This window comes from Meles meles, chromosome 18 (assembly GCF_922984935.1).
Source record: "Meles meles chromosome 18, mMelMel3.1 paternal haplotype, whole genome shotgun sequence".
In the NCBI taxonomy this organism is placed as follows: domain Eukaryota; kingdom Metazoa; phylum Chordata; class Mammalia; order Carnivora; family Mustelidae; genus Meles; species Meles meles.
In genome coordinates this window covers 53688429-53715727 of record NC_060083.1, presented here as the reverse complement: position 1 = coordinate 53715727, position 27299 = coordinate 53688429, and the positions used below count along the sequence as shown (strand labels likewise).

Below are 27299 nucleotides of genomic sequence, written 5' to 3'. Positions count from 1 at the left end.
ATAATGGGACATTGGCTTCCACATCTAACCTAGGAATATGGACATTCCGAAGATTGAGTCTGAAGTCATTACAGAGGAAATGAGCTTCTGACGAGTCATCGAGACCACAACACTGTTCGTTCGGTTAAGCTTTGTTCCATTCTGTTTGGGAAGTGGGGTGGTAGAAATGGGAAAGCAAAAAGAGGATAAATGGTTCAAGCCAAACTTTTACCTGCAGAGTTTCTATACCTCAAAACAGCATCCCCAGAACAAAGAATTTCCACGAACAACTCAATTAATATACAGACTCACTGCACTTTTTTAAATGTCTTTTATTGGTTGTACATTTTCTTCATGAGATCAACACACCATTTCTTTCAAGGACACCTTGCTCCTGAATACGTTACGTTATTTGGCCTAGCTATGAAAGTCATAACAAGCACTCTGACGAAAAGAGGTGGAGGGGTGTCTTTTGCCATGATTCCTGTCTTCTCTATCTTCAAATTGTTGTTTGAGTCAGTTCATAGATTGACACAACATTGAACACAACACACACAGTGTGAAGTTTTGCATACACACGCACAAACATCCGGAGACCGTGACAGTGTCTGTGGCTCGCTCCTTCCTCCTCAGCAGCAGTATGAAACTGAAGAATATCCTGAGATAGGAAATCAAAGTGTAAGCTCCTCATCAACAGAGGAGTCCCAGTTTGACTGAATGTCCCAATTTCCTTTTCCTTTTGAGGTCACCATATGAACCATGTAACAACCACTTAATTCAACATCTCAGCCATTTCCTTGGTCAAAAACACAGAGTCAATGAACTATTTTGTATCACATCAGAACTTTCCTCTTCCTCTACTGTGCTCTTAGATCAGAAAAGAGATGGGAAATTATAATGTTATGCTTTTTACATGATGCCGTTGTTCAGAAATTTCACTGTAGAATGACCTACGAAAGGCAAAATTACCCCCCACCTTTGGCAATTATTAGAATTCCTCATTGATTGACTGAGAAGAGGCCAGTCATCCAGGCTGTTAAGTATGTCCCGCCAATGGTATTTTCATGAAAAGATGAATTTCCCAAGAATAAGGACGTAGGACAGGTGGCTTCTCCAAATGTTAAAAACAAACACGGCACCTTTAAAGCCACATTATCCCTCAATTCAATACATTTCTGTTAACTCTTTCAGAACTTAACCTACATCAACATGAATGGGTTCATCTACCCCAAGTCCTGTGCATTAGCTATTTCCTTGGTTTCAGGAATTTGAGATAACATCACCATTTACGATAAGCAGTAGTTCAAAAGAAAACAACATCAACAATGCACACAACTTAGATAACAGGAAAACTAAGCTAAAATAAAAAGGCATGGTGGCCACCAAAACCAATATGGCAAAGACCACAAAAGGCACGCTTCTCCTCAAAACAGGTATTTTTAAATACAGTCCTAGAGCTTGACTGAAGTTATCAATTGATATTCATAATTTCCCTTTCCCAGACAACGGTGAGAAATGTTTCGCCTAAGAGAGGAGGTCCACACATTTCCTTATAGGGAAAAAGAATGATGTACATACTTCCTGACTCCCTTCCCTCTGCAGCTCACAAGCAAAAAGTTCCCAGGAACAAAGCATCAATTTCACATTCACCTCATAGGCATGGAAACATTCCACCCAAATCCTTCACGGGTCTGTATGAACTTCTAAGGAATTCCATACTGGAAAGTTCAGTCTGCCTCACTGATGAAGAGAAAACAGTGCCAGCCATGAAGAAGAGAGGATTTCCACCAGGAGAAGCTAGCAGCACATAATACATAGCAGGAAAGATGGGGGGACTCAGTCCATGAGGGAATTCACAAAATGGCCGTCATTCTGCTAGTTCACCCTCCCCAGAGACACAGTGTTGGAGACGGGTTTCGAAGGATAGGGATGTACAACCTCTCAAACCTCCTTTCATAATATGCCAGGTATTAGGAAAAGATTGAAGGGCCTCCTAACTATCATATGGAATTACTTCTTTCTCAGCATCAAAGGATTGTAAAGACCAGGCATGGTTCCACTTGCCCAACAGCTGTCTTCACAATAAACATGGCTTACCAACAAATGTGGGATGCAACACAGAGGACAATCATATATACAGACAGAAAAGGTCTATCATAAAATTCACAAAATGTAAGGGGGGGGGGGGTGTATGGGTTTTTTCCTTACCAAGACCAGATGAATAACCAGAAGCAGCATTTTTCCAAGACGAAACTAAAGCACGAAGGAATCTGGGGCAACTCACCTATTTTACTAAAAATCTTGTAAAGTTCAATTCTGTACAGAAGTTACGTCCAGCATCCCATCAGGATTTTCACAAAATATATAGAAAAATCTTTGTGTCTTTAAATAAAGGATTTGAACTACATCCCTAATATCTCTCAGCTTTAAATGACCTTTAAACGTGATAATTCTGTGCAGCAGGAAATAACTTCCAATCATGGAAGTTACTTACATAAAGAAGACATCTTTCCTTTAAAAATACCTGTTATTTTACGAAAACATCATTTCGGTTCACATAGAAAATCACTCCACTCAGAAAATAAATTTGAGACTAGAGGATAAACTAAACACAGGGGTATTATAACAGATAAATTGTCTGAGTTTTCTTAATTGAGCCCCCTCAGGTGGCTTTTTTACACAGAGATTGGCCAAGAACTCCACAAAGCATTGCCAAATGTAACTTTCGGACATATACAGAGGTCTAACATGGCTGCTGGAAAACCCCAGCTGTTAAATTTGGTTGAATGGCTAAAGTGCCATTATCAGAATCCACCACAGACTACATGTGTGTAAAAGGCCCCTGAAGGGGTTCAAACAATGCCTAAGAACTCCCTTGTGTTCTGTTCATGACAGATAAGACACCAGTTGTCAGCTTCCAAAGGCTGTATTGGTTTCCTACTACCTTTCTCCACCTGTGAACCCCAAGGAAGGTAACCATTAGCTTGACTCTCTGATAGGACCCTTCCTCTGTGCTAAAATTGTACTTTTTCCTACACGTCAATAAACAAAAATGGCAATTCCTGCCTTTGCAAATGGAAATTTGCAACTTGGGCCCTTCAAGAGCCCAGTCTCGCCCCTCCTTGCCACTGAGATCAGGTTATTTGTAATAAGCAGTTCAAGAGTCTCCATGCCTGGTCATCACATACTGATTTTTTTTTTTTTTTTTTGCATTCTCTTTCAAAGGATTCTTGCTTAAACATTTAAATAAATGGCCCTCTCTTTTTGCCCTTCAGCCTCCAAGCCCTGTTAGCATCCTGAAAGTAGCAGAAGCCAGGGCAGATGTCCGTTGGCTACAAAATTTCCCAGATTCTTTGGCAGGTCTTCAAGTAATCATTTCAACCAAAGTTCCCAAGCCTTTAATAGCCACAGACTTTCCAGTCAAGGGGAACAGTAATGGTAGCCAAATACTTTGATTGGAGGTTAATGGGATTTTCAGATGAGCACCACACTCTTCATCCTTCATCAAATGGTCTTCCCCTTCCCTTCGCAACAAAAGACCCCCAGGGGTACCACGGAACATAGTCTGGAAACCGCTTCTGTGCCCTCGACACCTCTCTCCCCAAGTCCCCAGTACACACTAGGTCAGACAATTTGAGACCAGAAGAAAGTAAAAACACTTTCGTCACACAATCCACTGCTTATGAAAATTCAAACCAGCTCTGAGTGTTGTGTTTTAAGATTATCGATTCTCCTCTCCTGATGAAGACCTGTAGTGTTTTCCTCAGAACATTCACAGTCCTCTACCTTCTGGAGACAGTATGCACATCAGATAAGCTTTGGTGTTCACCTTTCTGTCCACGTCAGCCATCAGAACATGAAGGTGCCTGGTTTTGTGTTCCTATTTCTTTACCCAGGGGGGAGCCGACCAATGGGTTGTTTACTCTCAAAATGCTGTGAGGCCTCTAATCATTTATCTTTTTTTCTGGGTGTCTTCAGTTTAAATTGGTGACTTGGTAGAATCAGCAATACTAGGAAAACAAGAAAATTTTCTGGCATCCAATTCGATGCCACTCTCTGGATCTCCTTAGAGTTCAGTATTTTTAAGGAAAAAAAAATTAATGTTCAGCTTTTTGATGGGTTTTTCCAGAGGAGATCACATGCATAGTAATACTGAAAAGAAGGTGGGGATACACCTGCCTGTCAGCTTCTTCTTTCAGCTTACTCTTCCGTGGGGACCCCGGTTTAGCATCGCTCCTCGAGTGTATCTTTTCTCCCAGCCTCCAAACCTAATTTCACAACACTGTTCACCCATAAAGTCCAGAGTCTACAGACAGTCTCCTAAGGCAGGGGCCTGACTTGCTTTGTGGACATAGCTTGCGGATTCTGGTATAAATGAATATTCGTGGTGACCAAATGATGCTCATTGCTCATTTCCGCCCCAATAGCTTACTATTACTGCAGAGGAACGGATACCCAACCCAGCAGTCCTTCTTTACAGGACAGATAGAACTTTTCTTATAAGGTCTTATAATCTGAATGAGGGTTCTGCTAAAAGTTCTCTTAGCTATCCCTGACATTTTCAAGATTTGGGAACAATGGAATCGAGGTAGTCGAACCAAGGCAAAATTGTTGAGTCTGAGCTTTGATCTATGAAAATGGTTGGATCCACTCCTTTCCACGGGAGCGGTCAGTTGGCCCGGGGCACGTGGGCCTGATGTAGGAATAACAAGCAAATGCAATCAAGGGAACCTGGAAAGACCCGGTGGCTTGGTCAAAGCCACAAACTCTGGGGACTAGTTAGGAAGTTCTGTTTCCTACATTAAGATGCACGTAAGTGCCTAAACATTCCCTCCCTGAAATCCATCTCCAAGTCAGAAGCCCATTAGCCTCGTTCCTCGAAAGAGCCCCTGAATCCCAGAAATGCAGAAGTGGACCCAGGGGAAAACGTGCACGTATCCCGAAGAATGGCCAGAAGAGGAACCTTTCCAGACTGACAACTCGAAGACAGAAACACAGTGCAAATCTCCCCAAATCTCACTGCAAACTCCTGAGGACGAAGGGCTCAGTGTCATCGTTCAAATAACAATATGAATGATGTCAAGATCCTGACAGTCCTGTGGGAACTAGGTTGGATATTTTTGAATTCTATGAACACATGTTTGTGTTAGAGGTGATATTTTTTTCTTAAAAAAAAAAAATCCCTACCACAAAGTCCTTGACCTTGCTTTGTGTTCTATTAAGGGCCTAGCCCCCTTCACCTCACACAGCACAAAGAGGCTTTTAGAGATTTTGCTTGAAAAAGGAGTTTGGGTCAGGAGCCCAAAAGATAAACCCCAACATTAAGTGTTAATTCCTAATGACTCCATTAGAAAAGCCACAGTGGTACAATTATATTTGCATAGCTGTCAACAGTGACTCTCAAAACTTCGGCAAAAGGACTTATCTTCTTTGCAAACACCAGCAACGGGTGGTGAGGGATGCATTTGGTGGCAAGGTGCTTTCCCCAGAAAGATAATTTCATTTTGAAAGCTCTGGAATTCAGGTTTTGTTTCCCTAGGCGAAGAGAAAACATTCTTTCAGGTAAACTGCCAGATCGAATACTGAGCCATGCTCCCCAGGAGGTTCTGAGGGTCCTTCTAAGTATAAAGCATGTCTGCCTGATGATGCAGCAGGAAGAAAACTCGTTTCTGAATAATAAAGACACGACAGGACCAAGTCAGATGTGTTGGGCTGTTCTGGGAGAAGAAAGCAGACCTGGGCAGCTTAGGTGGCCGACGGGTCTTTGTATCGGGCTCTTATAGCAAAGAGGGGATAAGCGCTCACAGAAGGTGTAGCAAATTATAGTTGTTCTGGTCCCATAGGGAAGGCAAAGCTTTCCCTAGAGACGGGGCGGCCCAGAAACTCAACCAGGGTTGGCAACCCAAGATCATCCCGTCAGGAAGGAGGCATTTTGCCTAGGCCCCTTAAGATAGAAACTTAGCAACAATGAGAACAGTACCCAAGGGATGGGCCTAAGTCTACTGTCACAGTGAGAGCCCAGAGCTCTGAGCCTGCCTGCAAACAAGTTTTTTGACCCCAAACTTTGTCTTACTTCCTTCAAAGATGGCCCAAGAGCCCAGGTAGATGAATTGGAAGATTTTAAGAATTCTACCTGCCTTCTACTTCTGAGGGCCCTATGGTCTCTCAAATTCTTACAACCTAATGCAGTTGGGAGAAAAGGAAAACCAAACGATCGGTGTCTGGGTTCATGATTCTCCCTGCACAAGCATCACACCACAGAGAGAAACGAAATGCAAAACTCAGAGACAAGAATGTCATTGACATCTAGGAGAAGCCTGCCTTTTATTTCCAAGTTGAAGTAAGTTATGCCGGTGATCGTACAGAAACGGAAAAAGCAGGTACTCAATCTCATCTGAGCAAAACTGTCCCCTTGGCTTCCCGGGCAAGGAATACTTACCTGAGAGAAGATGAAGAGTCTCCCCCCTTCCCGAATTCATTTCCTATGTCCATCATCCTAATCTACGTCCTAATAGCAGCTGCGCTCAATACTCACTAAATGGAAAAAAGTCTGTAGACAGAGTTCATCAGAGCTTTGTGGTTGATGGTCCAGGACGGGGGCTGGCAAACCACAGCCTGTGGGCCAAATCCAGCCGATAGCCTGATTCTGTAAATCAAGCCTAACTGGGACACAGAGCCATGTATTGTTTACGGACACCTCCATTCTCTACAACAGCGGACCCGAGTCATGGTAACAGGCTGACGGGACACAAAGCCAAAGATATTTACTACCTGCCCTTTACAGAAAAAGTTTGCCAGTCTTGGTCTAGAATGTCACAGTCCACATTCTACAGAGAAAGGTTATTGACCCTACGGGGTCTATAAACTGGACTTCCCTCCCCTTCCCTCAACCAAAAAATGTTTGCAAAACTATGTGTTCCGTGTACCCTGTGCATTTTCCTAGGGAAAAGGTCCTAGCTTTCAACAGATTCCTAAAGAAATCCAGAGTACCCCAATTAAAGCCAAAGAAAACCAAAGAGTATCTTTAGCTGCCAGCATATTTAACAGTGCTAAAACACACGCACACACACACACCCCTAAGACTAGAGGAACACAGACCTTCTACAATAAAATATACTTTTTTCTTTTTTTTCCTATTCTAATAGGGTTTGTTTGGTAGTGTCTTTGCCCTAGATTTTACTCTGGCGATTTTCCATCTGAATATGTAAAAAGTTCAGGGGTCCAAAAAAAACCACACCTTCTATTTGCTAATTCAATACAAACGGAAGATTGCTTTAAGCCAGCGAATCACCCTCTGAGCCCTAGACAGACATTAAGAAGACAAAATCCCCAGCACAAGAGAGGTTTAATTCATTTTACTCGATCTGACCACCAACGCCAGTGAGTTCCATGAATGTATGAATCTTCCCTTCCAGGTTGGAGGCAGTCACGTGGCCAAAACGAGCCTTGGGGCTGGAAGTCAGGGAGTAAGCTTCTAGTTCCCTTTCGGGGTGAAGATAACGCGTTTCGTTAGACAGCTTTGGAAGAAAGAGTTTCTCTCAGCAGAGCTGATGAAAGCTGTGGGTCAACGGAGGCATTTTTCATGTTAAAAACTATGAAAACATTAGCCCCCATCCCCCGTCTCCTTTGTCATCACTTTCCAAAGACACTAAATACAGTGCACCCGGAGAAACCAGGACCCCCTTCAGTCTCAGTGCTGGCTTCCTCGAATGCTGAGGCTAATGAATATCTCGTGTCCCCAACTAGGACATCCGATGTGGCAGGAGTGGTCAACAACAAAGGAACGTGGGACCACAATTAAAAAGCGAGCCGACCAGAGGCAAGCAAAGACGAAAACAATAATAAGGACACACAACGCGCAGAGTCAGGGTAGAGGATCCAGGGACCTGCGTGTACGTAAGAGACTTCCAACGTGCATCAACTTAAATATGGCTGGTGCACCTACCTCCATCTTCATTGTAAAATTAGTTGAGAACTTATAACAGTTCTCAAAAAAAAAAAAACAAAAACCCAAATTCTAGAATTTAGACTCATAAGACTATCAAGTCATTCTACTCTAGCACAGAAGACAGCTCATCACCGCGGAGCCCATCATTTCTATGGGGAAAATGTATCCCAAGTTTCAAATCAGGATTCCGGGCATGTACCATCTCTGACGGTGGCGAAGATGTCCCCATTGATGAGGACACAGAAAGAAGGCTCCTGTTCCTCTCTGCCAATGTTCTAGAGAAATTGTAGGTGAGTTCTTTCTTTTGGAGGTACTAGACCAGTGTCCTCAACCATGCTGTACGTCAGAATCACAAAAAAAGTGTGAAAAAGACCAATTCTCAGGCCCCACCCTGGACCATCGAAACCCCAACCTTGGGATTGCACGTGTCCACCAGCTCCCAGTGATACGAGTGTGTGCGAGGCTGAGAACCACGGATAAACTCCACCGCCGCCTCCGTATAATTGTTTTGCAAGCGGAGGCCCTGGGCCCACACACTGGAGAGGTGCACTCAGGCAAACACACTCAGTTAAGACTATTTCTAAGCAGAAACCGCACTGAACAGCAGGGGAGAGTTACCTGACTCAGAGCAGAAAGTTGTTTTATGTATTTCACCAAAAGCTGTCATGGAATGACCTCCAATTTTTTTTCTACTATTTGATTTTTTTTTCGTAAGATGGATGAAGGAAGGAAGGAATACAATTGTGTTTTGTTTTGTTTCATGTCTCTTGATCTCAAAGAGAGAAACAGCTAGATTTAGGAAGATGGGTGGGAAAGTGATTGGCCTTAATTAGGAGGATAACACACCTTTCTAGCTGGAAAAAGATGAGGACAGAGGTAGCTTTCAAGAAGATGAAACCACGTTAGGTCAGACAGGTATGTCTTGGACTGGATACAAAGACGTATATGGAAGTACGGTACTCACTCGGGGCAACAGCTATGAGCGAGACAGAGGTCAAGTAAAGGGGAAAACGCAGACACAGAAAAATAAGTAACAGCACTTCAAAATCTAAAAGGGGAAGAAGGAAGGATTTTAGAGAGTAATGATCCCCATATCTGTCAACAGAGTGAGATCTCTTCTTCCATTTTAATGAGAATTCTCCATCCTTGTCCTCCAAGAATAGCCTTTTATCAACCCAATGTCCAAAAGCAATGTTTCCTGGTTATTATCCCTGTATTTTTTGTTTTCCCTGTGATGATCCCCGTATCTCTCTGTATCACCTTATTCCCCTTTCCTCAAGGAACCTAGAGAACCCGGGGCCTATTTAGCCACAAGAAGGGGCTTTCATTGCATTATCCACCTGCCGGGGACCCACAAGGGGACCAGCCAAAAGGCTCCTCCCGCAGAATGACCTACTCTGTGCTGCTGGAGAAGAATATGGCCTTACTTCAAGCTGTGGAAATCTGGCAGTCCATTCCAAGGAACGAATTCAACCCTCCCCATTAACTCCTCACCTTCTCAAAGAACTTCCACCGTAGCCCTCCCATTAGTAGTAAGGCTTCTTTATCGAACAAGAAAAAAAAAGAAGAAAAAGATTTGTGAAGGATGGCCACCGAGTCAGTCCCTGGGCGTATACATCGTAAGGAGGGGCAGAAGCAGAAGAAGGCACCGATTCTCTGTGTGGTTTGACAAGACAGCTCCTCGCAGAACTGACACACGTCCTCCTTACTAGATAGAGATGTTCACAGAAGCCACTTGGCAGAGCTTAAGACCTCTCAGATACACACACACACACACACACACGGAGAGATAGGTGATAGAAAATCACATCACGAATCCCATTCCGTCAATACCACAAATGCCAAGAGAACCCAATCCGTGACTCTGAGATGTGATCAAAGTGATTTCATGTTTTCCAACATTAGGAAAAGGGTATGACTGGGCTACCTCGTCACTTCACCTGAAATACTGTGGTTATGACCCAGAGTTGAGCAGAAAAATCCGAGGACGTGGCAAGCAGCCACAACAGCTGGAACAGGTAGGTTACGAGAAGAACTCCTTGTAGATATTGTTATAATACTCTTAAAGATGCCTATTAAATAATTTCTTCTGGACCACAGACACGACTGAACTTACAAAATAAAAGCCCTATAAATATTGCCAGCCCAACCTTGCCTTTTGCAAGATAGCCTCCCCCTCCTCGCATAAAACGGAACCTTTGCAACCAAGCGTTGAAACATAAATATTAAAATAACAAGTGGGACACACTACAGATCTACTTACAATTTCATCACTACGGTAGCACCTTGTGACCAGGGCCAATGCTTTCGTTTTGTAAAGAACAAGAGAAGTCGGAGAAGCTTAAGGACTCATATGACACCTCATTAAATATTTAATCACCTTTTTAAGTCCTAAGCCCTTGCCATATTTCATCCATCTAGACAGTCCCTTCTATGCTAGAGATCCCAAGCCCCCTTGGGTTGGGGGGATAAAAAGAAAGAAAATGGGGAGAAAAAAAAAAAAAACCTTTTGAGAGGCAGGATTAAATTATCTCAAAGATGAGTTTCTATTGGTGTTTTAGTGAACCTGCTTTGTCCCGTAAACCCACCAAACCACAGGAGGGCCGACCGAGCGAGTCCGTGGTACTTTAGTCTCCAAGAATCAGTTTTACAAAAGATGCCACGTCTGTTGCTTTGGATTCGTGTAGGGTGAAAAACGGATGTTGCTGGGAAAGAAAAGAAAAAACACAAGGTATTAATATTCGCCGCTGACCAGATAGGAGATGCGCACAACTTCACAGATGTGTTTGGTAAGCAGATTCAAATGACCCCTCTCGGGCTTAAAATGGACGCTTGCTACCTCTTCCCAAATCAAGTACAAGTCTAGTGATGTGGACACTTTATTTTTTTTTTAATATTTTATTTATTTATTTGACAGAGAGAGAGAGAGAGATCACAAGTAGGCAGAGAGGCAGGCAGAGAGAGAGGGGGACGCAGGCTCCCTGCTGAGCAGAGAGCCCGATGTGGGGCTCAATCCCAGGACCCTGAGATCATGACCTGAGACGAAGGCAGAGGCTTTAATCCACTGATCACCCAGGCACCCCTGATGTGGACACTTTAAAGATACCTTTTATCTTTTATTGTACCCCTCCCAGGCTGGTATCTGCTTCTGCCACAGAGAATCTACTGTTTTACAAGATAAACCTGTAATTAGGCTACAAAAATCCCATCTATGCTGAAAACTAAGGATTTGGGCAAAGAAAGCCCAAATGGTGATCTACCGATCACCCTGTCCCCTACAAAGAAATCTTAGACTGATATAATAAAATAATGAGAAATCTCATAGACTCATGTACGCCAGTTTCTCAGGAAATGGCTGGTAGCATGAGAATCCCATTCCACAGCCCAGCAAATGGGCAAGGCATTGCTTTCCCTTGATGCTGGCGAGCTGGTTGGACTGAAGCACTTAACACTGTCCAAGCCATATCAACAGCCACGACTTATGTCTCTCTTGATGAAGAGTTGATCCAGCTGGAAAAGAATGTCCAGTGCCAAACTCTAGGTACGGGCAGGGAAATTCAACTTGGAGATTAAAGATTGAAAAGCCACAAAAAAAAAAAAAAAAAAAAAGGAAAGCAAAAGAAAAAAAAAAGAAGAAAGAAAGAAATGGTCTCTATTCACAGAGATCAGATTAAGCAAACTTTACAAAAACACCAGAACTAGCAGTCATAGGCATAGTGGGTCCAAGAGACCACACATTCCAAAACAGTGCTGAAGAGAACGAAACATTCTTCTCTGCACCAGTACAACCCTCCCCGAAAGGCTCAATTTTGTCACAGTACATTCCCGGCTGTCACCCGGGAACCTCACACCTCTAATTAAAAGGATCGACATCAGCTCACGAACCACAGCTCACAGTGGAAACAGAATCAAACCCGCAAACCAAAAAGGGCAATTCCTTCCGACAGAACCCAGGGCCGTGCAGCCCCCTCCGGCCAGCCAGTCACGGCCACCTCCCTCACTGTCTGGTGGCATTATTTTCAGCGACGAGGCTGAGCAGCTAAATGGGAAAGGTTTTGCCTGCAGACACGTAGATGACTCACTCCGTTTCTCTCTGCCATTGGGGATGTTAGTTTCTAACCTCCGTGTTGCCTGAGCCGTAGGTTTCAGCACAGGGCGACGTGAGTCAGCTTTGTGGGGAACTGGATGCCCACCCAGTTCCATGCCCACCGTGGAAGTTTTAGGAAATAATGCACATGGGAAAGGAACAAAGGAGTCAAACCCAAATGTAGGTAGGTGGTCACTGGTTAAGTATCGTGACTCAAAAAAAAAAAAAAAGATAAAGAGGCTTTGTGCTCTTGCCCATCTGGAAGACACAGGTTGGGGGCTGGCTCACAGCCTCACGCCCACCGTATTTGCAGAAGAGGCAGGAACCTTCGCCCTGAGCTCTCTGTGCAAGTAAACTGCAGTGTTACTTCTAATTACTAACCACTTACTCTGCACACTTACCAAGGGCTTGACCACCATGCTCATTAGCTTTCCCACATCCTCTTGACATTTGGTGATCTTTTAATGTCCTTAAAATTTTTACTATCTAAACAGGACATGTCAAACCTCAGACTGTCTCAGTGACTACTTTCGACGCCTCCCAGCCCCATTGCCCCCTCTCCCCACCCCCCGCCCCGGTTCTGCTGTGGCTGTTAGCTCAGTGCATGGAGCCGTAGTCTGTGAATGAATCAAATAACCTGACCTCAAGTCTTTAAGAAAAAATCTGCAGGCATCTTTTACTTTCTTCTCGGTGCAACGGCTGTGAGGGGTGGAGGGCTCGGGGGAGGGAAGAGCAGGCAGGCCGGTCAAAATGGAAAGTGTGACTCGCTTTCTTGTGTGGGTTTTGAGGCTGTAAAAGGTTGGGAGGGAACCCAGTCCCCTCTATAAGCAATGGCCTAAGAATAGCAAAGCCAGCAACCGGGAGGCGAGCAAATGAGGCACCGTGGATTCATCCCTAGGCTGGGTTTCTCAGAAAAGAAACCAGGTACAGGAAGGGAGGACATTACCAACAGTTGTGCCTGGAGAAAACACAGAGATCCAAGAACACACCACCAGCAACATCAGGGCAAGCCACGAGCACTAGTGGTCGCCGTATCTTCTATATAACACGTCACCTGTTTAGACTATGATTTTCTAGGGGTACAGTCAGCCTTGCTTAACGCTGTGAGTCAATCTAGAGCTTCCCAGATATTTGAAGAACACAGTCACCTCCCTGGACAATCACTTGCATCACCTGATTATCATTTCTGGTGGTTATCTTCTGGGACAGGGGTCAACAATCAACGGTCCGGGGGCCAAGGGTAGCCCACTCCCTATAAGTGAAATATAGGCTTTTGGACACCATCTGTTTATGTATTAAATATGGCTGCTCTCTCTCTCTCTCTCTCTCTCTCTCTCACACACACACACACACACACACACACACACACACAGAGTCAAATAGCAGCCCACAAAGCCTAAAATATTTACTAACCCTTTACAGAAAAAGTTGGCTGGTCCCCACTCTAGAGGAAGACATCCTACTGAGTCATGTCCCCCCGTGGGAGTCTGGGAGAACAAGCAAATGAGATGATGTGAAATCACATACACCCCTCAGTCTGAGACGGGGGAGAGGGGAAGCAGTTGAGATTTCTATAAGAGGTACACGTCTGGGCTGGAGCCTTAATTATCCCGCCCTTCACCTGGAAAAAGGATTTTTTTTTCCCCTTTCTTCACCAACTCCTACCGTTTAAACAATCGTCTCTCAACATGTGTTTTCCCAATGCTAAAGTCAAAGCGTCTGGACTCAGATTTTCCACTTAAAAACCTCAATTTCACAGGAAAGCAGAGAGGAGTTATAGCCTTAGAAGGCAAGTCCATTTCCAGTACCACACAGAGTAGTGTCGTAAAAAGAAGTGGGGGGCGGGGGAGGGAAGTGCACATGACTTTGTAACGTTAATATGCTGACCATAAAAGACCACAGCCTTAGAACATACTGGAAAGTGGAATTCAACATCAGCTGCTCATGTATACTACGCGGAAACTCAGCATTTTTTTTATTCCTCAAGAGTGCTCCATTGAAATCTCTGATACAAGAGCTCACTTGGAAGGGGAAAAAAAAATGTTCTGCATTTTTAAAAAGTCCTAAATATATAGAAAATGCTCTTTTATCTGAAAATAGGGACAAACGAGGCAAGTTTACTATAGGAGTACAGGCGTCCTGAGATGCCCCAGAAATCACTCCATGTCTGTGCAACTTTATGTGAATTTAATTTTTAAATGCGCTCCAGGTTGCATAAGCATACCCAGAAAGGGTAGCCAGGACTAAAAAGGCCCCTGATTGGCTATTAAAAATATAATCAGGGAGGGGGAAAAAAAAAATATATATATATACACACACACACACATTCAGCAAGAAATGTTCAACCCAAACCTGTGGTACGCTGAGATTTTTTCAAACATTACTCATCTTTTCTCACTCAACTGTGGTCTTGGTCAAACACAGCCAACAGAACGCTGAGTCCCAGGGAACCTTTTTAGAGGGGACAATGGGGAGCCCAAGGAGACCACCCCGTCTATTCTAAAACTCTCTCTAGTGTTCCTTTACTGTCCCCCCATTGGATAATGGTTGAAACTTAAATCAAAGCTTCACCAACAGAACCAAAAATCCACGTGACTGGCTGTGACCATCCCTTATTGTATGAATCGGCTTTCTGTAACTCTTCCTGGCTTGAAATCTCCAGGCGTACTCTCTCCCTTCTTTTCTCCAGCTTTACTGAAATATAATTGACATAGAACACTGTGCAAGTTTAGGCACACGTGATTATTTGATAAACTTCTAGATTATGAAATAATTACCACAATACAGTTAGCTAACACATCCTTCACCTCATACACTTACCATTCTTCCTCGGTAATAAGAACCTCTAAGATCTACTCTCCTAGCAACTTTCAAGTACGCGATATATTATTAACTATAGGCCATGCTATACACGTTCTATCCATATTGTCGCCAAAGGCAGGCTTTCTTTTTTATGGCTGAATAATATTCCATTGTCGGTGTAGGTGTGTACCACATTTTCTTCATCCATTCATGCCCTGATAGACACTTCCATTGTTTCTATTTCTTGGCTATTATAAATAATGCTGCCATGAACATGCAAACCAAATACCCCTTACGATAGTGATTCCATCTCCTCCAGATATAAACCCAGAAGTGGGATGACTGGATGATAGATTTCCATTTTTAATTTTTTTGAGGAACCCCGCCATACTGCTTTCCATATTGTCTATACCCATTTGCATTCCCACCAACAGTGCACAAGGGTTCTCTTTTCTCTACATTTATTCTCTACGCCAGTGCTTGTTATCTCTTATCTCCTTGATGATGGCCATTCTGACAGGTATGAGGTGCTGTCTCATTGCGGTTTTGATTTGTATTTCCCTGATGACTGTGACAACGAGCCCCTTTTCGTGTACTATTGGCAAAAATCAAGGGGAATACATCAAACTAAAAAGCGTCCATGCAGCCAAAGAACTGGTCAGTGAAATGAAATGTTAACCTACAGAATGGGGGGAAATATTTGCAAACCATAGATCTGATAAGAGGTTCATATCCAAAATATGTTTTTAAAATACTCATAATTCAATAACAAAACAAAAAAATTTTAATGGGTAAAGGACCTCAAGAGACATTTTTCCAAGGAAGATATATGAATGGCCAATTATATATTTGTAGGTAATATATAACACACACTTCTCCCAAGTCAGAACCACCTCACCACACCATTTGGTAAAAGATCTCAGGAACCTATACTTGTAGCCCCTGCCCTCAGTCTTAAACACCAAGCACTGTTTGTCTGGCGTGGGACAAAAGCAAGTATTTAATGCCTGCTGGATACCTGTGTTCCAGGAAGAAATGTCAATATTTACTCTTCCCTCTACTTGAGTAAAATTATCCCTTCCCCTGCTAAAATTAAAACCTTGACAATTGAAACAAATCTAAGGAATGATGGTTAATGCAAATTAGTAAGTAGTCCGAATTTTATCATATTTCCCCCCAAAATGTGTTTCAACATATACCTCGATAAAGTTTCCAAGTTTCGCCCCTGCCATCTATGCTAAAGAATCATTTGTAATTACCTTACAGTGACAGTTACCACAATTTAAGAGAAACTATTTTAAAACAACTCGCCTGAGGTCTTATTTTCACTCCTTTTTTTTTTTTTCCACAGATAGTACAAATGGTAAGCTGTGAAAGCAGACATAATATATCTCAAATTAATAAGGCTTGGTCTTACTTTTTTCACTAACATGAAAACCAAAAGGAAAAAACAGTCTTTCCTCCCCAAACACCCACCAAAAAGCAACTCATCCAGCAAATCCTGAATATTTTATCAGAAGTATCCGATGAGCCGCCTCGCACTTGTCTTCATCGTTGCTGAAATCCTTTAAAGCATGCTTTTCCTCATTTCTATTAGTAGTTAATGACTCTTGATATCTTGAGAACTTGAAAATGTAAATTTTATAGGCATCATTTAGTCTATATGATGACAAGACTACCAACATGGAAAAAGTTGCTAAGAAAGGTGACCTGCCCCCAGCCACACTAAAGGAGGATTTAGGACACACTCTTTTTTTGCTTGAATTCACTTCAGGTCACCAATGTCTCAATGAACCAGCTCTTCTAAGATGGTTGTTTGATTATCATTTAGGTCTTAATCATTTTACTTTTACTAGCTGTTGTTTGGACAGTATACGCCACTAACAATACGTACCATAAGTTCTGGATATGTTGGCCGTTCTTTGGAATTCTTCTTCAAGCTTAAAGAAAAAAAAAAATTAAATACATTAAAATCTCGGAAGCATCTTCACATGTATTTTCACGAGACTAGGATTTCAGAATCTGCAGAAGACTAAACAGAACCAGCTTTTACATGTATTGAGTACATGAATGTCCTATCCTGACACCCCCTCTTTGGTTACACTTCTAAAATTGTGTTTTAAATCACTCTAGGTATATCTTCATAGGAAGAATGGGGGTCAGGATCTGTGTCCGTGTGTGTGTGTGTGTGTGTGTGTGTGTGTGTGTGTGTGTGTACTTTCTTTTTGAAACTTTGCCAATGATATACAAACTAACTTTTCTGACCTACAGCCATCACATTCCAAAACACATATGGGCTTTCCTTCGAAACAGCTCTTCTTCCACTCCCACTGGCAAAGAAACTGGTAGGTGTTTCTTATACTACATGTTCTCTCTTTCCAATCTTTGATATCTGGTTCTCCCTGCTTCTGGTTCCCTTGATGTATAATCTGCTTTTATAGATTCCTAACCAAACCCACCTGAGATAGAAGCAACACCCTCCCCCCCATAAAATGTCTAAAGTAATGCTCCTTGTTTACAACGTCCTGGCTAATGAAAGACAAAGCACACTCCGTGACTTCGCAATGATTCTTCTTAGAAATTCTTTGTGGGGGCGCCTGGGTGGCTCAGTGGGTTGGGCCGCTGCCTTCGGCTCGGGTCATGATCTCGGGGTCCTGGGATCGAGTCCCGCATCGGGCTCTCTGCTCAGCAGCAAGCCTGCTTCCCTCTCTCTCTCTCTTCCTGCCTCTCTGTCTACTTGTGATCTCTCTCTCTGTCAAATAAATAAATAAATAAATCTTAAAAAAAAAAAAAATTCTTTGTGGTCACGCGCGACTGTCAAGTGACTCCCATTCTGTCTACAGGACTGTCTGTAGACACAAGTGTTTCAAGGACATTTGATACTAAAGGCAACAGTAACAAAACATCAGTAAGAAGAGACCAGCCCCTCGCCTCTATCCGCAGCCCACCCCTGCATCCACCCGTGGCCTTAAAATAGAAAGAAAGAAAATAAGTGGTTTTTTGGGAGTTGGAACCCCGAATGGAGAGGAGGATGGTTCTGAAAACTGTGGTTGCAAGGCGACCTAGAGACCCCTCTGCCCACTGGGCCACTGAACCCCACATGGATGGAAGGAACGTAGCCTGGCATTGAAGAAACCAAAATGTGACTGATCATTAGGGTTGCTGGGATTTGTGCCAATGGATCATTTTGAGCAGATGAGACCTAGTATGTGTAACATGGGCTAATAATTATGAGGAAGGGTGGGGGGGGTCAAGGTACGAGCCAAAAGAGAGTGAGACGTTTTGAGAAAGTGTGGTATAAAACAAAACGATATGAAGGAAAAAAGAGAGAGAGAGAAAGCAAGCTTTTGAACCAAAACAACTTAAAGCAGCCTACCAGTTTACTCCAGGCAATGCTGTGGGTGGAAGCCAGGGAACCTGAGACAGGGTACAGGAGATGTGAAGAGAGAAGTTTTCAACCTGGAACTGAGGGCAGATCTAGGACCTAGTGACCTCAGTGACCAGACAACCTATGAGAGAAAGTTTCGTCTCAACTGAGGATAAAAATAAGAGCGAATTAGAAAGAGGAATTATCAACTGTCAAAGTCAGATTGATAATGGGAAGGTGTGCCTGAGTGAAATGAATGAGACCTTGGAAGTCACAGGTAGGACCCCGCGAGTATCTATGGCCTGAGGTTCTATAGGGTTTTATTGGGGTTGCTCGGCTGCAGGTGATTCTGCCCTCCAGGAGGTATATGGCAATGCCTGGCGGCATCTCGGGTTGTCGATACAACTGGTGACGTCCGCCAGCATCTCCACGGGGTTGGAGGGGGAGGCTCAGGATATGGCTAGAAGGTACAGCATCGCTGCCCACCACAAAGAATGATCCAGTCCCCAAAGTCACAAATGCTGACGTTGCAAACCCTGTGGGCCACGTGGATGAGGATATTCCTCCATTTTGCTGCCTTCTACGCCCTGCTCGGAAATGAAATTCACAGAGAAGCACCTCCGGCTGATTCGTCTGGCATTTGCGCACATTCTCAACACTACCAGCTCTCTCTCCCTGAACCCCGGCAAGCAGAAGTTTTCTAAGTTCAAGAGCTAGTTCACCTAGAAGGAAACAGACATGAAGAAATGTGATCCCAGGAGCTCTGCGGACTTGCACACAGACCGCAGTGAGGAAAACAAACAGGCTAACGGACAAAAGCCCCGAGTTTTCGGCCAATTCTCAAAGCCAATCAAAAACCAGAAAGTCTTCTCCAGGATCTGGACAATTTAACTTGCTAGAGGCAATCGTGAGAAACACAGACTTGCTGCCTGAAGTCCGCACACACTAGTCACGTGATTGATGTCAGGTGTCTCTACCTAGACAGGCACCTTAGGGAGTCCTCAGACCAGGACCCGGCGTGGACTCTGCCAATATCCATCCTCCTTGAGGACCATGATCCACCCCACCATGACCAGCCTCCCCTGGTCAGCAACCGAACCGAGGGGATGACAGGAACAGAGGCTTCTTGCTCAAATGTTCGAACACTGGTGCCTTTTACCAACCAGAGATCTTTGTGATGGTTGCTGATTTTTGAACTTCTATTTCATCAGTAATAAAAGAAGACTCTCTGGTCTCATCAGGTTGAGGAATGTAGGCACTTCCTTTTTTTAAGGAGAGATCATTTTAAGTCAGGAGAGCTTATCTTTTCACTTCTGGAACAGTTTAAGAAAATTTCTCTGGAGTTCGTTTTTTTGGTTTTTTGGAGTTTGGTTTTTGGTTTTGTTTTTTGGTTTTGGGGGTTTTTTTTTCTTAGTCTGTATAAAGAAAATGTAGGGAAAGCACCCCAAGTTGATGCATCAGAAAATGTTTCGGATTCCTGAAACCTCGTGGATTGCTAACTGATAGGCGTTCTTCATTTATGGCCTCTGATTAGAAGGCTCAAAAATTTACCACAAGCACTATTGAGGCGCACTCATGGAAAATACCTACACAGCAATCTGAGGCTGTTTATTGAATTACTATAACTGATAAAACCCATTCTCTCAATCTTTTAAATTGAGAACACTTCAAAACGTAGGCTAAGAATAGCAAAATACTCAGGCTAAGGTTGTAGGGGAGGGGAAAGCAAATTTTCCACGTTTGATAGGAAGTGCTTGAAATTCAGGATAAAATAACAACCGTGGCGTTCAAAGCTACACCGATTTCTTTTTGGATTGGAGTCAGACTTTTGCATTTTCAAGTGGCTTGTCATTTTCAAGCGTGCAATTAGCTAAGGGCTCTAATTCCTCTTCCAAATGCCACAACACACGGCTCCTGACCGTAGCCGACACTAAAAAACGGCTTCACGCTGCCTTGAGAATTGCTAGCTTGGAGTTTGTGCTGACCAGAGGATTTCTGCCTATTTGAATTCCCCCTGATGGTTTCCAAGAAGGGCTATTTGGTGCTTCCACAGAAAAAAAAACACATTATACCTCTCAAGACTGTACATTTGTCATAAGCTAAATAAATATCCAGTGCCTCTGTTTACTCTTTCTTCCTGAACAAGTCAAGAACTGTATTTGATTGTGCCTGTGTTATGTAGTTCCTCTGAGTCAGTCTCAAGGTCTGGGGTGGCCTCCAACACACTCCGAGATGCCATCAGGCTGGTCAGCCAGGCACTGAGCCTCTCAAATAAGCCTGAAGGAAAAGCAAAAAAGAAGTCATGCTGTTTGGGCACTCCGTAGTTGGCTTTCCAGAAACTTCCTTCAGTCACCAAGCCTGTGCACCTACAGGAAGGGGTTCTGGAGAGAAGGATAAGCCTGCCACACTTCCATTTTCTCCTTTTTAGATACTCATTTGTTCACCCTCTGTCGGACTAGAATGTAAGGCTTTTCTATGAGACTTCTCAATTATGAATCCCAAAACAAGGCCTTCAAGGACAGCGTCACTTACTCTAGGAACGCTTTAAAACCCCTAGGATAAGAAAACCATGTGTATGGGGGGGGGGGAAGAGGAGGAAATGTCATTCCATAGTCCTATTTCAAAATAAGTGCAGAAAGGAAGGATTGGTAGAACATCACTGGTTTTTCCTTTAAGTCCATAGGGCTTAAATGCCTCAACTTTCTTTCCTCTCCTATCCCCGGCCCCCATTCTCCCTCTCCCCTACTCCATCCCCATGCCCAGGATGCTGTCTCTCTGATGCTAGGACAAAAGAACACGTCAGGGGCTCCCGGGTGGCTCAGTCATTAAGCATCTGCCTTCGGCTCAGGTCATGATCCCAGAGTCCTGGGATCAAGCCCCACATCGGGCTCCCTGCTCTGCAGGAAGCCTGCTTCTCCCTCTCCCTCTGCTGCTCCCCCTGCTTGTGTCCCCTCTCACTGTGTCTGTCTCTGCCAAATAAATAAATAAAACCTAAAACACACACACACACACACACACACACACACACACACACACACACATCAGCTGGGGCTCCGGATTCTAGAGGTAACTGGGTCTGAGCTTGAGAGCCTATTAGTGCTTTCCACTCCCCCAGCAGACCGGGATGACTGTCAACTCACATGCAGTGATCAGAGCAGACCGAAAGCCAGGTGGACTCCCTGGATGAGGCCGTACAGTGTAAAGGAGCACTGGGGGTGGGGGGGTGGTGAGGAGAAGTGGTCATCAAACGCTTAGTTAGCACACCTCCCTGGAAAGGTCACAAGTTCTGACAGATGACCAAGGTTGTGGGTAATGCCACCTTTCTCTTCTAGCTCCACACTCAGCCCAAAGACAGAGGTAGGAGATAAAACCATCAGGATGCATCTATCTCAATATTTGGGATTCACCTTTCCCTTTCCAAATCTGTACTCCCCTGTCCCCACTCAACCACAAAAACAGGGGCTTTCTGAGAAGTCTTGAAGGATCAGAGCCTGACTGTGCCATGGAAATACGAAAAACACATGGAGATCCCTCCAAAAAGCATCTGCTCATGAACAGGTATTGCAAATCCGGCCGTGTACATGGGAAAACGGAGGAACAGCTATAAAAGAGATCCATCTCTTCATCAAGAAATAGAAGAGGGTGTTCTTAGGTAGTCACTTCCACATCCTTTCCACCCGCTCAGCTCCAGATCAAATTTAAAACTGTCAGTAATAAAACGAGCGAAATAACGACATTGCTCCTGGAAGCAGGTATGTACCTATAAGCTAGTACAAAAATCCTTTTAAAGAATCAGCACTGTGTTTCTGAAGCCTTAATCAACATTTCCAACTCAGTGGGCTTCAAAACAGAGTTCATACTAAGGGGGTATCAAAAATATAACTAGTGGTACTTTACGGGAGGCAAAAAGCTATTATTGATCTGCTATCTGAAAGAGGAGAGCCTGTATTCTTAAAAAAAAAACAAAGGTAGGATCATTAAGAATGCTGTTAAATCCAGAATTAATGCTTCTGTTATTCTTTCCAATTCTCCCACCAACAAAAACGACTCGCTATTTTACACAATTGATACTCTGAAATGTCAGATTCTACAGGAAATACACTGAAAGTTTGAATAATTATTCTTGTAAAACTTCAAAGTTTAGGTGATTTGAGTTTTGTTTCTGTGTGTGTGTGTGTGTGTGTGTGTGTGTGTGTGTGTATTTTTGGGGGAGGGGGGGTAAACTCCATAAGCAAGCCAGACTGGCTGACATGAATATGAGTAAAATGAAATGGAATTAATAGCAAGGAACAGCTTCAGGAAAGCTAGAAAATATCTACGGCTCAAAGGTTTTAAATTAATGAACCTCCGTAGCTGGGACAAAAATTGACAGCAGATGAGAGGGGAACAGGGAGGCCTCGGAGGTCGCTTCAGGCGTCAGCAGTGGTCGGGAGGGCACAGCAGGGGCACAGGTCGTTCTGGATTGTCCACGTACGTACATGTACGGACGCTAAAATCAGCATTATTTCTCAAGGTTTTCACTTTCTAAATATCCCTAAAAAGCTTTAATGCTCTGAATCTTTGGGGGAAATTCTAAGGAAGAGGGAAAATACGCTGGTGAACAAAAAAAGTCATTGCACCATTTTTCAAAAACAAATTATACAAGGAAAACAGGTTTTGAAAAGGAAGCTGTTGATATTGGGTCCACACACCATAGGGCAAAATCAGGGGTTCTCGCCCCAGCTGCATAGTAGAATGATTTGAAAACCTTTGAAAAATACTGATATTGGGGACCCTCCCCAGATCCAAGATGTCAGAATTCTGAGGGTGTGGCCTAAGCGACATTACATTTGGGAAGTTCTCTCGAGGTCTGGAAACCAAAAGCCAGCGTTGACCACAGTTGCAGTAAACTAGCAATTCTCAACAGGCAGCTGCACTTTCTCAAGCTTTTCACACCAGCGTCCTTACCCAGTTCCCCGAAGTACCCAGCCAGAATCCTGGGGAGAGGGGAACAGGCAGGGGAAAGGTTACCGGGAAGAGAGTTTGACAAGACTTCCCTAGATGAGATCCTTCCCCTTTACCACTCCTCTTCAGAACTACTGCTCTCAACTATCCAAGATGACTCACCCCTTTTCCTCTGTGACCTTTAAACACTTGAGGATAAGGAAAAAGAAAAAACAAATACACAATAAAAACAAGTTCTTGAATCCAGAAGGCAAAATCATGAGCCCCTCTCAGCCGGACCGGTGTCCCACCCCATCCTGCACATCTGTCCAAGGAAAGCAGAGGGGAGGACTCACCTCAGAAGCCCACAAGTAGTGCCCGTCAGAGGCGCCCAACAACGCGCTGTACTCCAGCCCATGGCTCCAGCCCCTCTCTCTCGCCATTTGGCCAAAAATTAAACAAAAACAACCAACAGTAGGCCAGCCTCATGCATCATCAGAGCAAAATACCAGGGGTGACCCCAGGGACCAGTGCTAACGAAAAGTCCAAGAGGCCTTAGTTTCACAAACAACACACAGTTGCTTTGTCTCATCATGTTTCCCAATAAAAGCTGTATTCAGAACACTTCTTCCAAAGAGCACAGAGGCCAAGAAAGGATAACCTTAAGGACCCGTGCGGTCAGATGGCCTTCAGAGGCCCAGCCATTTCCTCAGCAGGGGGCGGCCATGATGGCTCCCCTCCCGGGGTGACAGGAGGGCTTGGTGCTGTCTGCTTCTGCTGGGCACCCATGTAAATGAGCGTCATTTTGTGCTTTCCTTGTGTGTTGTCTTCCAGGATCACTTGCGATGGTCTTTAGCATCGGGTTATACCAGGCAGTATGGTCACCGTGCATGCACTCTCCTACTTTCCTCGATTCCCCTGACAATTTCCACGAAAACAAAGTCTACACTGTTTAGCATGACTCCTTCCATTTTTCTACTCCGACTTTCCTTATGTTCCCTCCTCAGACCCCCAGCACTGTCCACCGCACCCTCACGGGCAAGGGTACCCACAGCGAACAAGGGTTGTGCAGGAAGCAGCCTACAAAACACCAGACCATCTTACCTACTCCCCTGCCCTAACTGCTCTCTCCATGCTCCCATCAATGTCAAAACAGCGTATAGCTCTCATAAAGGAGTTTCTCACTCCTGGGACCTAAGCATGATCTTTTTTCCACTTGGAATATCTTTCCCTCCCTTACTTCCCTGATCGCTTGGAAAAACACCTCCTAGGGTCTTCAGCACAGAATTTCTCTCCCCCAGAAACTCCATCCTAACGCCTCTCCTCTGCATTCCCCAAATACCCTGTGCGCAGCTCCCTCCCCGGATCGCCATACGGTACCAACATCAAGGACTGAAGAGACTCCCCTACTTGACTCTGAGTTCACTGAGGGCAGGGACTGGGATAAAAAGGCACTTTGTCTCTCCGGCATCGAGGGCACACTCCACAAATGCTTCTGGAATGGATGCATGTGTGATGGATTAAGACCAATGGAGGAAGTTCGTGAGAACTCCTCTCCTTCCTTCACACCGGCTCTTGGCAGCAGAGGCTCTCTTACCACTGTGAGGTAAAGTCAACAAACTCTTCCGAGAATTTGTCCGCCGGGAGCTGTGGCGAGGGCTCCTCTACCACCTGCTTGAGCTGCTGGAAGGGAGTTCCCCAAGAGTCGTAGGGAAACCGAAGGATAGCCAACTCGATCTAGAGGGGAGGAAAGAAACAAGGGGACAACCGCTGAGACAGAACCACTTGAGGGCACCCGCGGTGCTCTGCTGTTCCAGGAGAATCCGCGGCAAACCCAGAGGTGAAGTTCAAGTAAAACTGGGGGACAAATAAACTAACAATATGTTCTCTACGTTTCCCCCATTTCTACCACCAGGGATTTTTATCTTCCTGGAGGCAGCCAGTGAAGCCTATTTATAACTGGGTCGTCACCAAAAGCCACGTGACACTTAATAAAATTGTAAGCCAGCAGTAGGCAGCTTTGGGATGTAAAGTAACCAGGTGTTCCAATGCTCAGTCTGGAACGTTAGTCTCGCCCTAAGATTTTTCCAGAGCTGTGTATCGCTGCCATCTGCAGGCCACTCACCGGAATGGGAGGAAAAAAAAACAAAAACAAAAACAAAAACAAAAAACCCAGGGACCAAATGACTGATCTTTTTTTGGATCTGAGTAAGGCCACTTGGCCATTCCAAGATCATCACGTGTATTCTGGGCAGGGATGTGAAATAACCCACGGGATTTAATCAGCTGCCATGCCTGGGAAGGAGCCAGGACCACAGAGGGTAATTCCAGACCTCGGTGATCCACTGAAAATGTATGATCACCCAAGTGACAAAGGATAACTGTAGGATTGTGCCTAAGGAAATTATCTTGTTTGTTACTATATCTTTTGGCTATACCTGACCTCAGCGGCCAGGATGTCTACCAGAACCATATTCTGGGGAGCACAGCCTGTGTCCTGGACCACAGCTCGGTCAGGGTCCCACACATTTGCATTCCAGCAGTAGCTTCAGCTTTATGCCTAGATGAGAATAACGGAATTTTAAACTCTACGGTAACTATCAGGAACTATAGGCAGGATTCATTTTACAGATGAGGATAATAAGACAGTCCTTGTGACTGCACTGGTTTACTCAAGGGCCCACGTCCAGTTAGAGGAGGAATAAAGAGAAAGACTGGGTTTGCCCAAACCTAGCACAGTCTTTCCACCACACCAGCCTGGAGACAATCGTCTCGCAAAACCTCCTGCCCCGTCCAGCAGTAGAGGATCCTCAGGACCCACCATTAGGGCGTTTGCCTTTTGCTCGCAAAACCCACCCCATTTCAGCTTCCTGCCCTGAACCGCACAGTCGGAATGATCATCACACGTTACCATTGTGATGCCCAGACTCCAAATGTCAGACTTCACACTGTATCCCTTCTGATTGAGCTCTGGGTTTATTCTTTCAGGCTGCAAAGGAGACAGAAAAAGACAAATGAGACGATGATCTTAGCTTGGTAAAGTCTCCGGGGGAGGGGGTGTCACCAGCTGCCAAGTGAGTTGTTTTAAGCCTGTTAACAGAAGCCTCCCAGGCCAAGAAGACTCACTCACTACAATAAATATCGACGCCTCCATGGGATTTTCCTCGTTCTACAGGAGTCTTTTCTTGGAGACAAGAATGGATCAAAGTCCCTCATGACTCAAAACTAATTAAAAAAAGAAAAACTAATTTCAGTTTTGCCTTCCGAAGAAAGAGGATACACAGCACAAAGCTCCTTGGCCAGTCTAGAATTTTCCTTGTTAAGAACACCAACAGTCCAGAACTCAACAGTCAGAATCTGCAAGAGTCACCGGGCTACTGTCCGAGATTTGCTCAACACCAGTGGGAGGGTTCTCAATCCCAAGTGCAAAACTATTTAAAAACAGAATACAGAAGCCCCTTAATGTTGAAGGGGGGTCCCAAGATCTCTGTCAATGGTAGCAAATCTTCCCACCCATGCGCATCCCTCAGGATTAACCTAACGGACTTGTTTTGGGTCTTTAAATTCTGCTCATTCTTCTGTCCCCCACAAGCAGGGTAACACTCCCCTGTGACACAGGGTAAAAAATTTGTGTGGGCTGTATCTATTACTTACGTTTCTTTTTTTTTCAAGTAACAGACCTCTTTTACTCAAATTTTTAAAAAATAGTATGTTTGAAGCAAGTGACTAAGGATTTCAGACAGAAAGGACTTAAGAAAAAAAATAAGATGCAGGATATTTCTTGCACCGTAAGCACATTTCCATCCTCCCTCTGTGGCCATCCATTTCCTATTTCCTGGCGGGGTTTGCGGGCAGCTGCGTTCCCAGATGCCTCCCCCCCACCCCCCTGCCGTACTTACCGCCATGTACGGTTTACATCCTGCGTCAATAGTCTTGGCGACAGAGTCTACAAGGTAGCCACTGATTCCAAAATCGCACATCTTTACTTGGCCAAGAGCATTGATCAGCACGTTGGAAGGTTTGACGTCTGAAAGCAAGAAGAACCAGGAGCCCATGATCCCAGAGCCTGCTCTGAAGATTCCTGTGTCCACCACCAGGGGGCCCGACATCCCCACGTCCCGCTCACCTTCTCTTTCCTCTGGGGCCCTCCCTGATTCCCACTGACACTCATCTTACTTCTTCCAACTTGGTTT

At 44.4% G+C, this 27299-nt stretch overlaps 1 protein-coding gene across 4 annotated transcripts in view; it reads right to left on the bottom strand.

Annotated features, from left to right (window-relative positions):
* Positions 1-304: 304 nt before the first annotated feature.
* Positions 305-27299, bottom strand: part of MAP2K6 (mitogen-activated protein kinase kinase 6) — a 126066-nt gene continuing 99071 nt past the window's right edge. For 2 of the 4 annotated variants that reach the window (XM_045985371.1, XM_045985373.1), the window contains exons 8-12: positions 27006-27133; positions 26018-26095; positions 24704-24843; positions 16711-16756; positions 305-10632 (exon numbers count right to left, since the gene is read on the bottom strand). In XM_045985371.1, the coding sequence (XP_045841327.1) occupies positions 10555-10632; positions 16711-16756; positions 24704-24843; positions 26018-26095; positions 27006-27133 (470 nt within the window). In that variant the 3' untranslated portion in view covers positions 305-10554. The remainder of the gene's footprint in view (positions 10633-16710; positions 16757-24703; positions 24844-26017; positions 26096-27005; positions 27134-27299) is intronic. The other 2 variants (XM_045985372.1, XM_045985374.1) reach the window with 2 other exon arrangements.